Raw genomic sequence first — 14,691 nt, 5'->3', positions numbered from 1 at the left:
TCATTACGACGCGTGCGGGGAATCCCTTTGGACGAATGGATCCGGTAAGTCTGTACAGACGAGCGGATCCATCCGTTGGAATGGATTCCAGCAGATGGATATGTTGTGCATCACAGCAAATATCCGATCTGCTGGAATCCATCCCAGAGGAGATTTCTCCGCGGAAACAGATCCGCTGGCGTGTACACACCATAGGATCTATCCGCAGAAACCCATTTGCTGGGATTTATCTGCGGATGGATTCTATCGTGTGTACGGGGCCTAACTGGCTGCTATATGCAACAATTTGAATTATGCGGATTATAACTCAGTATTTTTTAACTTTACTATGTAAAATTAATTCAGAAGTACTTTTAGAATTACATTAAAAACACAATGTATTCTGGGAGAGTTAAGACATAGGTTCTAACAAATGGTCTCCTTGGATTGAGCATTCCCCCCTGTTCTTTAACCCAGTCTAGACTCCCCTCGTGTGTCATACTTTATTTGATATGGTTTGATCTCAGCCTATGACACTGTTTTTCCGTCCTTCAACTTGTCTGCTAATATGGATAATATTTGAAACCTTTATGCGATATACTGATTTGTCTACTCGTTCTGATTTCTCATATGATTTAACCCTCATTTTGTATCTTCATTATTTGTATGGATTTGTACCACCATCTATTTCTTTAATAAAAGTTTGTAAACAACAAAAAAAAAACACAATGTAAACATTGCAATTTAGGGAAGCAAATACTTATAATTTAAAGCAGTTTGAACATTACTGTCCTTTATATATATATATATACTCTCTATTTCTCTTTGCAGCTGCTGAATCACACTATCCAGGTGGTCTTGGCTTCTCACTTCCCTGGTGATTTCACTCCTGAGGTTCAGGCTGCCTGGGACAAATTCCTTGCTATAGTTTCTGCAGTCCTCACCTCCAAGTACAGATAAACCTATCCGACATAATAGGCCAGATCAGCAACTTAAGAAAGTATAACAACGTGCAATTGGGAGTTCTTTGGGCCCATTTCAATTACAACCTAGTTGCAATGGTTTTTGAAGAGTATTTACTTGTGCATATTGTCCATCATTTATATATCTGGTGTGCTCTTGAATAAAGCCCAATATATTTTTAGTTTCTGCCTCAACTGTTTCATTAATATGTTTGGTTCTTAACAATTTGATATTATTACAAATATTGTATGTGGTAATTGTGTCTTTTAAAAAAAAAACAACCAGGTTATGGGTAATTAATAAAAATAACATCTGCCCAATCAAATATTGTATTTAGAGTGAGCGTGGGTTTTAAAGACCGGTATTCATTTTTCACAGTTTAGCAATTTAACACTTGCACAAGCATTTAACTTTCCAATGTCGACATTTTAAACAAAGTTAAGTGCATGTATAGCCAAAACTACTTTTTTTGATACAGTAGTATGGGTTCAAATGATTTTTTTTCCTGTAAGGCTTTTATTGGAAATAAAAGAGAACAAGCAATATGGGGTGTATTACAGAAACACATAATACAAGTAATATGGCATTAGACATGGTATGGCAACATCAAAACTTTTAGGCTATTGACATCAATATATCATCCAACAGTAAGATAGTGAGAGAAAATCCTATTTCCGAGGAGTCAAGAACTTGTTGGTTTTCATAGAATCTGAGCTTGTTCTTAAATTGTAATATTGTATTTGTTTCTAGCTGTCGAGATGTCATGAATAAGATTCAAATTGTATGGAGGGTTTTAGGTCGAGGTCAGAGCGTAAGTTTCTGTATAACTAAAATGATATTCAGGGGTCTGAAGGGAGTGAGTATAAGAAGGGGAGGGGAATGGGGGGTTGTTATGATAAGGAAGATGGGAGGGGAAGGAGATTGATAGTTGGGGGGTGGGAGTAAGTGAAGGATTGTTATTGGAAGGGTAGGGAAACAGAGGAGGTGGTTGTCCATCTCTCTCTCTCCCTCCATTGGGAAAGGTGGGGGGATTGGTGGTTGTTATAGAATTGTGACTGATGAGGTTATCAATTTTGGATCTGGTTGTGGGTGGTTTAGGCAGGCGTGATAGAATAGTGTCAGACAGGTGGCATGTTGGTGGTGATATGGTATTTGTAATCTGTTGTTGTCTGGAAGTGGGTCCATTTGGATGAAAATTTAGTAGGTGTGTCATGGGAAATGCTGATGAGGCATTCCATTTCAGCTATCCTGGTACTTCTATTTTGCCATTCTTTGACTGATGGGGTATGTGGGGTGCCCCAGTGGACTGGACTGGTATGCATTGTTTTTCAAATGCTTTTAGTTGCTTTCGGCATTCCCCAGTTGGTAGAGCTCCCCTCTATTTGTCCTGAAAATCATCTTAGATGGGAATTCCTCTTTTGCATGGAGAGATTTTCTCTTACTTCCTACTTCATCTCTGAGACAGGTATTTGAGTGAAATTTCCTCAGTAGGATTCCGACATAAAAAAATAACTGTAATGCCGCGTACACACGATCGGACATTCCGACATCAAAACTGTGGATTTTTTTCCAACGAATTGTTCGCTTAAACTTGTCTTGCATACTCACACAAATGTTGTTCCGAAATTCCAAACGTCAAGAACACGGTCACGTACGACACTGCGACGAGCGGAGAAAATGAAGTTCAATGATTCGGAGCATGCATCAAATTGATTCCGAGCATGCATAGGATTTTTGTGCGTCGGAATTGGCTACAGACGATCGGAATTTCCGACAAAAACTTTTGTTGTCGGAAAAATTGAGAACCAGCTCTCAAACATTTGTTGTCGGAAATTCCAATAGCAAATGTCCGATTGAGCATACACGCGTTCGGATTTTCCGACAACCAGCTCACATCGAACATTTGTTGTCGGAAATTCCAACTATGTGTACGCGGCATTAGAGGTTTTAAACCTTCCCTATTCAATACAAATATGAAAAATTGTAAATTGTTATATATACACTTTAATTGTAAAGCATGAAGTACAAAATATGCCTAGAGCAACATGCATTTCCACCTATTTCTAACAGATTTCTTAAAAATGTTATATACTTATAACAACAAAGGCAAAAGAAAAGTCTGAGTTGTGTGAATAGCTTTCTTAAGACCCGGACCATTATGTAGGCAAAGGACCTGGCCAGTTTTTGCGATTCGGCACTGCTTCGCTTTAACTGACAATTGCACGGTCGTACGATGTGGCTCCCAAACAAAATTGGCGTCCTTTTTTTTCCACAAATAGAGCTTGTTGCGGCGATCGGGTACGCGGTTCCCGCAACCGCGGTCACGGAGCTTCGGACAGAGTCGCGGGCGCGATCTACGGCTGGGCACTTAAAGGGGACGTACAGGTACATGCCTGTGCCCAGCCGTGCCATTCTACAGACGTAAATGTGCAGGAGGCGGTCTTTAAGTGGTTAAACTGGCCATACACTATAATCTCTGTACAATCGACTTCAGATTTACTAATATAAGTAAAATATAAGGAAAACGTATACCGTTTTTTTCTTTTTCTCAGGACTGTCGAACGCTCTGATTGATGATGGATTTACATTGCGGGACACTTTTTTTTAAACTAAAGGAATTGGCAAAAAACTGTCTGCTGTTACTTTTACTTTTTTTACACTTTTTTTGGTGAATGGGTAGGGGTACAATTTACCATTCACATAGGGAGAGGGTGGGACCTGGGAGCCCCCTTGTTAAAGGGGCTTCCAGATTCTGATAAGCCCCCCAACTGCAGACCCCTACAACCACCGGGCAAGGGTTGTGGGGATGAGGCCCTTGTCCCCATCAACATGGCACCCTCCCCATGTTGAGTGCATGTGGCCTGGTATGGTTCAGGAGGGGGGGCACTCTCTCATCCCCCTTTTCCTGCAGCCTGCCAGGTTTCATATTCGGATAAGGGTCTGGTATGGATTTTGAGGGGAACCCCCACACTATTTTTATTTTTAATTTTGGTGCAGGGTTTCACTTAAAATCCATACCAGACCTGAAGAGCCTAGTTTGGATTTTGGGGGGACTATCACTCCATTTAAAAAAAAATATTATTATTAAATATAAAAAAAAATGTTTTTCCTTTATAAATGTTGCTGTGGTATTGTTATAAACATGGGAAATATGCGCTACTTTACAGGCAGACTAAGGGACTCCCAGGCATGATATTTAAAGGAATATTTAATTTTTATTGTTTCACTTTAAGCATTATTAAAATTGCTGCTCCTCAAAAAACTGTCGTTTTTAAACATTTTTTTTGCATTGATACATGTCCCCTGGTGTAGTACTTGGGTCCCATACACTTTTTATGGCAATAACTTGCATATGAGACTTTAAAATGAGCACTATTGATTTTTCATGTTCGTGTCCCATAGACTTTAATAGTGTTTGGACAAATTTTTTGCCTGTTCACTGTGTTCTGGTGCAAACCAAATCAGGGGGTGTTCGGCTCATCCCTAATAATTACCCTCTTATCCATTGACTGTTACTCTAGGTAGGGATGAGCCTGCGGCTTGAGTCTGGATCGCAGTGCACTGCTGTATGATGATTGGCCAAAGCATGCACCTGACCTGCATGCTTTGGCCAATAAGAGTGTGCTCTGCTGAGAGAGCCATAATTGACCAAATAGGCAGGGTGCCTTTGGCCAATCATGGCTCAGGGGGACTAAGTCCATGCCCCACACTATATAAGGCTGCTTACATACCAGCCATGTGTAGTGCTGTTGGCTTTCCCCTCAAAATAACTCAACACACAGCCATTAATGTCTAAACCACTGGCAAAAAAAGTGAGTACACCCCTAAGTGAAAATGTCCAAATTGGGCCCAATTAGCCATTTTCCCTCCACGGTGTCATGTGACTCTTTAGTGTTATAAGGTCTCAGATGTGAATTGGGAGCAGGTATGTTAAATTTGGTGTTATCGCTCTCACTCTCTCATACTGGTCACTGGTAGTTCAACATGGCACCTCATGGCAAAGAACTCTCCGAGGATCTGAAAAAAAAAAAAAAAAAAATTGTTGCTCTACATCAGTGTTTCTCAATTCCAGTCCTCAGGCCCCCCCAACAGGTCAGGTTTTCAGGATTTCCCTCAGATGAAAAGGCTGTGGTGATTACTAAGGCAGTGAAACTGATCAAATCACCTGTGCAAAATAATGGAAATCCTGAAAACCTGACCTGTTGGGGGGGCCTGAGGACTGGAATTGAGAAACACTGCTCTACATAAAGATGGCCTAGGCTATAAGGAGATTGCAGAGACCCTGAAACCGAGCTTCAGCATGGTGGCCAAGACCATATAGTGGTTTAACAGGACAGGCTCCACTCAGAACAGCCCTTGCTATAGTCGACCAAAGAAGTTGAGTGCATGTGCTCAGCGTCACATCCAGAGGTTGTCTTTGGGAAACAGATTTATGAGTGCTGCCAGCATTGATGCAGAGGTTGGAGGGTCAGCCTGTCAGTGCTCAGACCATATGCCACACACTGCATCAAATTGGTCTGCATGGCTGTCATTCCAGAAGGAAGCCTCTTCTAAAGATGACACACAAGAAAGCCTGCAAACAGTAATTTCAACGATTAATCATCCAGTAACCCATAGGGGTTATATCCTACTTAAGTTGTCTGGGCACCAGGTTTTCACAGATATACTGTTCATGGGCTACTTAATCTCACCAAGTCTGTGTTTTCTTTTCAAACAAGTGAGAGAATTTCTTAAAAGAGTGACTTAAATCTCCTGGTTTATTACTTCTTTGTTCAACTGAAAAAAAGCCCTACCCAAATCCACTTCTCTCTGACCTAGCTCCACCCGGTGCCCCCCCCCGCCCCCATACACGTTACGCCCAATCCACAGGTTTCTTTTTTTTTTGTTTTAATATTTTATTAAGTTTTTGCAAGCAAACATACATAGTCACATAGTTGAATCGTATAGTAAGATATACTAAAATAATTCACTATCCTCGTATATGTCACAAACATGTCGTGAACCGCCAACGACAATTATAACAGTGTTAAACATTAAACATGTTGGCCCAGATTCAGGTACATTTTGCCCCTTTTTTACGGAGGCACAGGGCAGCGTTTTTGCCCTGCGCCCCCGCAAATTATCTGCGCTGCGCGCGATTCACGGAGCAGTAGCTCCTTAAATTGCGTGTGCGCTCTTTAAAATTGCCCTGCGTAAGGGCGCCTAATGTAAATAATCCCGTAGGGGGCGGGAATCATTTAAATTAGGCGCGCTCCCGCGCCGAGCGTAGAGCGCATGCTCCGTCGGGAAACTTTCCCAACGTGTATTGCGGCAAATGACGTCGCAAGGACGTCATTTGCTTCAAAGTGAACATGAATGGCATCCAGCCATGTTGTTGCAAATCTTCCTCTCATTTCTTGAAGGGTAGGGACTTGGTAAATACTATTTTTTTGTATATATTAGGGAAACGCCCTTGTACTTTCGGTAATTGGAGAAAAAGTAGTTCCAAATCTCAGTAGGGATTGCTCCCTCTATGTGCTAGCTGGAGGCTACACACTGGTAAATTCTATGATATATCAAAAAATCTTTGGACGGAGCCTGATATATGTCTTGTATTTGTGCGAATGATTTGTGTGCTATGATTTGTGTGCTATGTGCGAATGATTTGTGTGCTAGTTCCGCGGTCGAAGTGAATCGGTCTGATATCCAGCTGGGTATGGTTAGGTCCGGTGTTAGTAGTCGTAGTGTTTCAAGGGGAATTTAGAGTGCTTTAGTAGCTGCGTGTGACCATTTTGAGTGGCAAAGTGTCCTCCAAGCAGAAACTAAGGCCTGGATAGTTGGGGCTAGGAACTTATGGCTGGGGGGAATTACAGTTGTACTAAACAACCAATGTTTAAGGTTGCCTCCCGGAATCAGAGATGATTCTATTTGGCTCCACAATGTTGTGGGGTTCATGGTAAGCCAGTCTTTTAATTGTGTTAGTATCGTGGCGTTATAGTAGTCTTTTATGTCAACGTACCCCGATCCACAGACCGTTCTATGTTTAATAAGCTTGTCATGTCCACTTCTAGCTTTTTTCCCTTGCCAAATGTAGTGATGCATGGCTGATTGCATGGATTTGAGGTAAGAGCCAGGTACAGGTATGGGTAGTGTACGAAACAGATATAATATTTTGGGCAGGACCATCATTTTGAAGGCTGCTAGCCTACCAGTTCATGTAAATTCATGTTTGGATAAGTTGGTCAAGTCATGGGTGATCGTACGTTTAAGGTCAAGATAGTTACTGATGAAGAGTTGTTTCACCGATCTAGTAAGTGTGATGCCCAAATATGAGATACCCGAGTCTGCCCATGCATAAGAGTACTTATTCCTAAGAATGTTGCCAGTGATACCATCCAACCCTAGATCAAGAATATGTGATTTGTTTATATTCGTTTTGTAATAGGATACAGCACTAAATCTACTCAAGACAGATTGTACCGAAGCCAGGGAGATAGTGGGATTGGTCAACATGAGGATCACATCGTCAGCGAATACATGTATTCTGTGCTCTACGGAGCCAATGCAAAACCCAGAGATAAGTAGGTGTGCTCTAATGTGCTCAGCAAAAGGTTCCATGATTAAGTTAAATATAAGGGGTGACAATGGGCACCCCTGACAGGTCCCGTTGGAAATGAAGGGCAGAGGGAGATGAATATAGGGCCATTATTGCTGAAAGAATACGGCCCTGAAAACCAAATTTGCAAAGCGCGGACCGGAGATATGTCCAATGTACCCTATCAAACGCCTTATCTGAATCCAAATACAGAAGCAGAGAAGGCGTTCCCGAGGTCTCTGCACTGTGTATGATGTTTATGAGAATGTTTGACGTCCAGCGGTAAAGCCAGACTGGTCCTGGTATATCAGAGATGGCATTATGTCAGATAGTCTGGTGGCTATTAATTTCGTGTATATCTTTGTGTCTATGTTAAGTAGGGAGATTGGCCTAAAATTTGGAGACGACGTAGGTTCTTTGCCTGGCTTCGGTAGGGTGATAAGAGCTTTGAGCATTTCAGGTGGGAGAGAGGGAGAGGAGGCAGCATCATTACATACATTGGTTAAGTAGGGCGTTAGAATCGACTGGAATTGCTTATAGTAGTCTCCTGTGAGACCATCAGGGCCTGGCGATTTGTTGGAGGATAATTTTGATATTACGGTTGCTAACTCATTCGTTGTAAAGGGGGTATTGAGAGCAAACAGCTGATCCTGGGAGAGAGTGGGCAATTTAATGAATAAATGAATGAATGAATGAATGACTTGTATAGCGCTACACATGCGAACTGAATCGCCTCTGGGCACTTTTCCAGCCAGTGTCTGCTTGGCTGGTGTGGTCATTTTACCCCGTAGGATCTCGACACGCTAGGTTTAATGTAATTTAAGAAGGAATTTATGTCCTCCGCAGTAGGTTGGGGGGTTGTAGTATCGTCTTTTAGATTATATAATGAGCTACAGTAGGTGTTTGTGATATTGTGCTTTTAGCACGACAGCGTCGCGCTGATACTCGGCAACATGGTGCCGAGATCTCGCACTCACTGGAATAGTGACAGCACATCCCAGCAAGCGCGTCATAGAAGCGACGGGAGATCCGACTTGGATTCCCGCCAATTCTACACGTGTGCGGCGTTTGTTATGAATCCTGAAGGGGAAGTCCCCGCCGTATTTTAACTAAAAATCCGGCATGGGTCCCCCCTCAGGAGCATACCGGGCCCTTAGGTCTGTTATGGGTTGTAAGGAGAGCCCCCCTACGCCGAAAAAAACGGCGTAGGAGGTCCCCCTACAATCCATACCAGACCCGTATCCAAAGCACGCTACCCGGCCAGCCAGGAAGGGAGTGGGGACGAGCGAGCGCCCCCCCCCTCCTGAGCCGTACCAGGCTGCATGCCCTCAACATGGGGGGGTTGGGTGCTCTGGGGCAGGGGGGCGCACTGCGGCCCCCCCCACCTCAGAGCACCCTGTCCCCATGTTGATGAGGACAGGGCCCCTTCCCGACAACCCTGGCCGTTGGTTGTCGGGGTATGCGGGCGGGAGGCTTATCGGAATCTGGGAGCCCCCTTTAATAAGGGGGCCCCCAGATACCGGCCCCCCACCCTAAGTGAATGAGTATGGGGTACATCGTACCCCTACCCATTCACCTGCAAGAAAAGTGGTAAAAACACAAATAAACCACACAGTGTATTAAAATATTTTATTTTTCTGCTCCGGAGGCCCCCCTGTCTTCTTTATTAGCTCTTTTACCAGGGGGAGCTTCTTCTTTGACGTCTTCGGGTGGGTGGGGGCCGCCGTCTGGTTCTCTTCCACCGCCGGGGGGGGGGTGGCTTTTAAAAAAGCCCCCACCCCCCCGGCGGGTTTCCTCCGGCGTCTTCGGCGGGGCTCTTCTTCTTCCGCTATCCCGACGGGTCTTCTCCGCTATCCGGGGGGTCTCGCCGCTCTCCGCTGTTGACTCGTCGCACCCCGGTTCTTCGTCTCGCAGTCCGGTCCCTTCTTCCGTGCTGTACGTCTTCTTCCGTGCTGTGAGTTCTTCTTCCGCGCTGTGACGTCATGTTCTTCACTTCTCTTCTTCTCCCGATGTTGACACGCCGGTCCTCCTCGCTGAAATGACGGATGCGCGCCTTGCATCGGACCTATATAGGCCTCACAGTCCCATCATGCTCTGTACCTACCCATGTGATACCTACCCACGTGGGTAGGTATCACATGGGTAGGTACAGAGCATGATGGGACTGTGAGGCCTATATAGGTCCGATGCAAGGCGCGCATCCGTCATTTCAGCAAGGAGGACCGGCGTGTCAACATCGGGAGAAGAAGAGAAGTGAAGAACATGACGTCACAGCGCGGAAGAAGAACTCACAGCACGGAAGAAGACGTACAGCACGGAAGAAGGGACCGGACTGCGAGACGAAGAACCGGGGTGCGACGAGTCAACAGCGGAGAGCGGCGAGACCCCCCGGATAGCGGAGAAGACCCGTCGGGATAGCGGAAGAAGAAGAGCCCCGCCGAAGACGCCGGAGGAAACCCGCCGGGGGGGTGGGGGCTTTTTTAAAAGCCACCCCCCCCCCGGCGGTGGAAGAGAACCAGACGGCGGCCCCCACCCACCCGAAGACGTCAAAGAAGAAGCTCCCCCTGGTAAAAGAGCTAATAAAGAAGACAGGGGGGGCCTCCGGAGCAGAAAAATAAAATATTTTAATACACTGTGTGGTTTATTTGTGTTTTTACCACTTTTCTTGCAGGTGAATGGGTAGGGGTACGATGTACCCCATACTCATTCACTTAAGGTGGGGGGCCGGTATCTGGGGGCCCCCTTATTAAAGGGGGCTCCCAGATTCCGATAAGCCTCCCGCCCGCATACCCCGACAACCAACGGCCAGGGTTGTCGGGAAGGGGCCCTGTCCTCATCAACATGGGGACAGGGTGCTCTGAGGTGGGGGGGCCGCAGTGCGCCCCCCTGCCCCAGAGCACCCAACCCCCCCATGTTGAGGGCATGCAGCCTGGTACGGCTCAGGAGGGGGGGGGGGGCGCTCGCTCGTCCCCACTCCCTTCCTGGCTGGCCGGGTAGCGTGCTTTGGATACGGGTCTGGTATGGATTGTAGGGGGACCCCCTACGCCGTTTTTTCGGCGTAGGGGGGCTCTCCTTACAACCCATAACAGACCTAAGGGCCCGGTATGCTCCTGAGGGGGGACCCATGCCGGATTTTTAGTTAAAATCCGGCGGGGACTTCCCCCTCAGGATTCATAACAAACGCCGCACACGTGTAGAATTGGCGGGAATCCAAGTCGGATCTCCCGTCGCTTCTATGACAGCTCTGTCTCCATCGCGGCAAGCCAGCTCGGCGCTGGCTCCCGCGATGGGGCTCGTAGGTGCTCAATCTCGCCGAGAAAGAGAGCGAGATTGACACAAAATCGGGTTCACCTACTGTATAATAATGGCCAAAAGCGTCAGCTATGGATTGGGGATCAAAAAGTTTGGCATTAGTGGTTGGGTGGAAAAGATGTGGGATTTTTGTTTTGGTGCGATACCCTTTAATTTTTAAGGCTATAGCTTTCCCAGCTTTATTACCTGTAGTGTAATGTTGGGCTCTGAATCTTTTTTGAGATTTTTCAAAGGAGTCTAGTAGGAGTGTTCTAAGTTCCTGTCTTAGGAGTACAAGTTTTGTTTTGTTATTGGGATCAGGGTTAGTTTGGTTGCTCTTTTCCAGGTCTTTAATGGATGATGTGAGGGAATTTAGACGCTGCCCCCTTAACCTCTTCTCCCTGGACCCGATTTGTATTAGAAGACCTCTGATGAATGCCTTATGGGCATTCCATAGTATAGCGCTATCCGACACTGAGTCTTTGTTGATGACAAAGAATTCTTCCAATTGGTCGCGGAGGTATGCAGCATATTTGGGAGACTAAAGAGTGGAAGCACTAGCTCTCCATAATCTTTTAGAGTTGGCCATTGGCAGGGCATCTACATTAATGGTGATGGGGCATGGTCCGACCACGTTATTGTGGACATTTTCGAGTCAGAAATGTTGGGCAGAAGCCATTTGTCTACTAGGAAGTAGTCGATTCGACTATACGAGTTGTGTCTGTGAGAAAAAAACGTGTAATCACGTTCAGTGGAGTGATGGCATCTCCAAACATCATATAAGTCAATGTTCCTCAGGAACGTTCCCATTGAAGACGAATATCTGTTGGGTTTAGAAGAAGTGTCCATAAGATTGTCTGGTGCCCAGTTAAAATCCCCACAGAGGATGAGATGGCCGTGTTTGAAATTGCTAATTTTCTTCATAAGTTTCTGTAGGAATTTAATTTGCCGGGTGTTAGGGGTGTATAAATTCACTAGGGTATACCTGACGTTATCAATAGTACAGTCCAAGACCAGGTATCTGCCCTCCTCGTCAACAAGGCTGTTGTGGAGGGTAAAGGACACAGTGGGCCAGATTCATGTAGCACTTACGCCGGCGTATCTCGAGATGCACGGCGTAAGTCTAAATGTGCACCGTCGTATCTCTGCGCCGTACCCACAGAACCAGATACGCCTCAAAATAGACTTCTTCCTACCGGCGTAACTTTTCTACGCTGGAGCGGCGTTGGCGCATATTTACGCTGGACGGATCTGGCGCGGCCATGTTTTTTTGGTTTTAAATATGCAAATGAGGAAGATACGCCGATTCAGAAAGTACGTTTGGCCGGCGCAGGCTACTCCCGGTGCATGTAACTTGAAATTCCGGCGCAAAGTTACCCCTCATAAAGCAGGGGTAACTTTGCACCACACTTGTACAGATCAGCTGGAGAGCAGCTGCAGCAGCACTGTTACAGACGACCTGAGCAACCACACTTGCTGGACAACACATCTGTGTGGCAACATGCCAGGGGCAGCCGTGGTCATAGCACTACTGCGTCGACAGGCACGTAGGAGGGCACGGGAGAGGATCTCCAGCAGCCAAAATTCCCCCAAAAAACAAGTGCAAAAGACCTAGCAGGAACCAAAAATACTTTGGTACTTTTGCACTTGTAGGGTGCATGTCTGGGTGTATTTATGGACTGGGCGGAGGCAGTGGGCCGGCGTATCTTAGGGGTCTCGCCGGGGCGCAGTTCTGAGCATGTGCAGTTGGGGGCAGTCAGCCCGTCGATGTCACTGAGCATGTGCGGTAAAAGTTGCGCCCGACGTATCTCCCTGCGCCACCGTCGGAGCTTCATTAGCATAGGGTGACGCCCACTTACAGTTACGCCGCCTTACGCAGTCTAAAATACGCCCCTGGTGCATCTGGGTGAGAATTTTTTTGTGAATCATGTACAGGCCTCTCCGCGCTGGTCTGGTGCAGCGGAAAAAATATGCACTACGCCGGCATAAAGATCGGCCATTGTATGTGAATCTAGCCCAGTGTCTCTGATTGCTATCAACACTCCATTCTTTTTTTGGGGACCGGAAGCTGTAAAGATGTGGGGAAAATTTTTGTTGGAGCACTTAGGTTCCTCATTGATCTTGAAGTGTGTCTCTTGTGCACAAATCACTTCGCAGTGGGAATCGTGAGCTTTGCGCCATAGTGAGACTCTCTTTGCTGGGTGGTTTAAGCCATTGGTGTTTAGTGACAGGAATTTTGGCATTGTGGTTTATTATGGGACTATGCTGTCGTGTGTGGTTAGAGTACTTACAGTTGGCTGAAGGTGAAAGCGTTGAGGGCTAATTCTATATGCAACGTTTACGATGATGTTGGACTTCAACGAGCAGGTGCAGCAGGGGATAAGTAGAAGGGGTCCTTTGTGTGTTCTCTGGAGGTGGCTCCCGGGAGGGCAAGAGAATAAGACAGTTAACAAAAATGCAAACAATAAACAGATCTACTGCCAGGGGATTAAGGAGAACGGGGAACAGGAGTAAAACAAACCTGGGGAGGGGAGCCAAGGAGTACCAGCAGGCGTAAACTGAGCCTGCTGAGCTTTGGTGGGGTAAGAGTTTGTGAGCTGGCTACAACGAGCGTAGCGACGAACCAGAGCATATGCCGTTATCGAGTGTATCAAGAGCAGCATTTATTTTAATGATTTCGAGTTCCCGGGCACAGAGGGGTTATTGGTGAACTGGTGACCCGGTGATTGGTTCTCCATGTCAGGGATGATTCCCCAGGATTTGAGCATCTGGAGTCCCTCCTCAACCGTGCGAATGGCGTATTTCTTTCCGTCTTTAGTGACCAGGATTTTCTTAGGGAATCCCCATTGATATGGGATTTTATGATTGTTGAGAGGTTCTGTAATTGTGTTCAGCTGGCGTCTGAGCTGGCGGGTATATTGTGATACATCAGCGTATAACTGTAGGTCTGTATACGGTGCTGGAAGCTGTCCCATCTGTCGTGCTTTGAACAGGAGCTGATATTTTGTATGGTAGAAATGAATTCCCAGTAAAACATCACGGGGGACTTTCTCAGGGAGGTGCGGGGGTTTCGGCAATCGGTGAATTCTATCTATTATCGTTTCCATGGGAGATAATTCAGGAAGGATAGTGGAAATCAGTCGCCTAGCAAATGCATTCAGATCCTGTTGTAGAATGCCCTCAGGTATACCCCGAATCTTAACGTTATTGCGGCGTGACTTGTCTTCCAGGTCCGCCATTTTGGCTCTCATCCACAGGTTTTCATCACCTGTATGTTCATGCGCATCCACCAAATCATTCACTGTGTCAGTGATTGCACCCACTTGGTTGCCTAAATGCGACATTTTGTTACCCATGGAGTGCACCTCTGAGGAGAATTTCAAAAACATGGATGAGATGGTAACATGCAGTGAGTTTTGCAGTGAGATGAGCATCTCTTTCATCGTAGTGTCCAGAACCGGTTGATTGGATATGGGGAATGCTGCTATGGGCGATGGCTGGGGTAATAAGGCCGCAGTGACAGAAATAGCAGGACTCACCTCCGGATCTTGAGAGACTGAATCCAGCCGCATCCGAGATTTAACCGGGCTGTTTTGTGTGGAGGATGCCGTGGAGGATGCATCGGCTGATGTTCCATCTCTGGGGAATTGTTTTTCAGGCGGATCAATATCTGGGAGATCCGTATAAGAGCCTTCCTCGCTGTATAGGCTGTGGGCGCCATCTTGTGAGCAGAGGACCGGCGGCTGTGTGAAATATGCCGTCAGTTTCTTGGGTTGCCTGTAATCCTTCCACTTGCGTGACATGACCGGGTGAGTCTCTGGCCTCCGGGGTCTGTGTGGGATGATGTGCCGCACTGATCTGAAGCGTATGTCCGCAGTTATCTC

At 46.2% G+C, this 14,691-nt stretch overlaps 2 protein-coding genes across 6 annotated transcripts in view; one reads left to right on the top strand and one right to left on the bottom strand.

Annotated features, from left to right (window-relative positions):
* Positions 1-1,123, top strand: part of LOC120941235 (hemoglobin subunit alpha-3-like) — a 59,915-nt gene extending 58,792 nt beyond the window's left edge. For both annotated transcript variants that reach the window (XM_040354543.1, XM_040354544.1), the window contains exon 3: positions 811-1,123. In XM_040354543.1, the coding sequence (XP_040210477.1) occupies positions 811-939 (129 nt within the window). In that variant the 3' untranslated portion in view covers positions 940-1,123. The remainder of the gene's footprint in view (positions 1-810) is intronic.
* RALYL (RALY RNA binding protein like) overlaps positions 1-14,691 on the bottom strand; it is a 1,196,807-nt gene that overhangs the window by 751,578 nt on the left and 430,538 nt on the right. The gene's annotated exons all lie outside the window — the stretch shown is intronic.

The sequence above is a fragment of the Rana temporaria genome, chromosome 5 (assembly GCF_905171775.1).
Source record: "Rana temporaria chromosome 5, aRanTem1.1, whole genome shotgun sequence".
In the NCBI taxonomy this organism is placed as follows: domain Eukaryota; kingdom Metazoa; phylum Chordata; class Amphibia; order Anura; family Ranidae; genus Rana; species Rana temporaria.
This window is presented reverse-complemented; position numbering and strand designations above follow the sequence as displayed.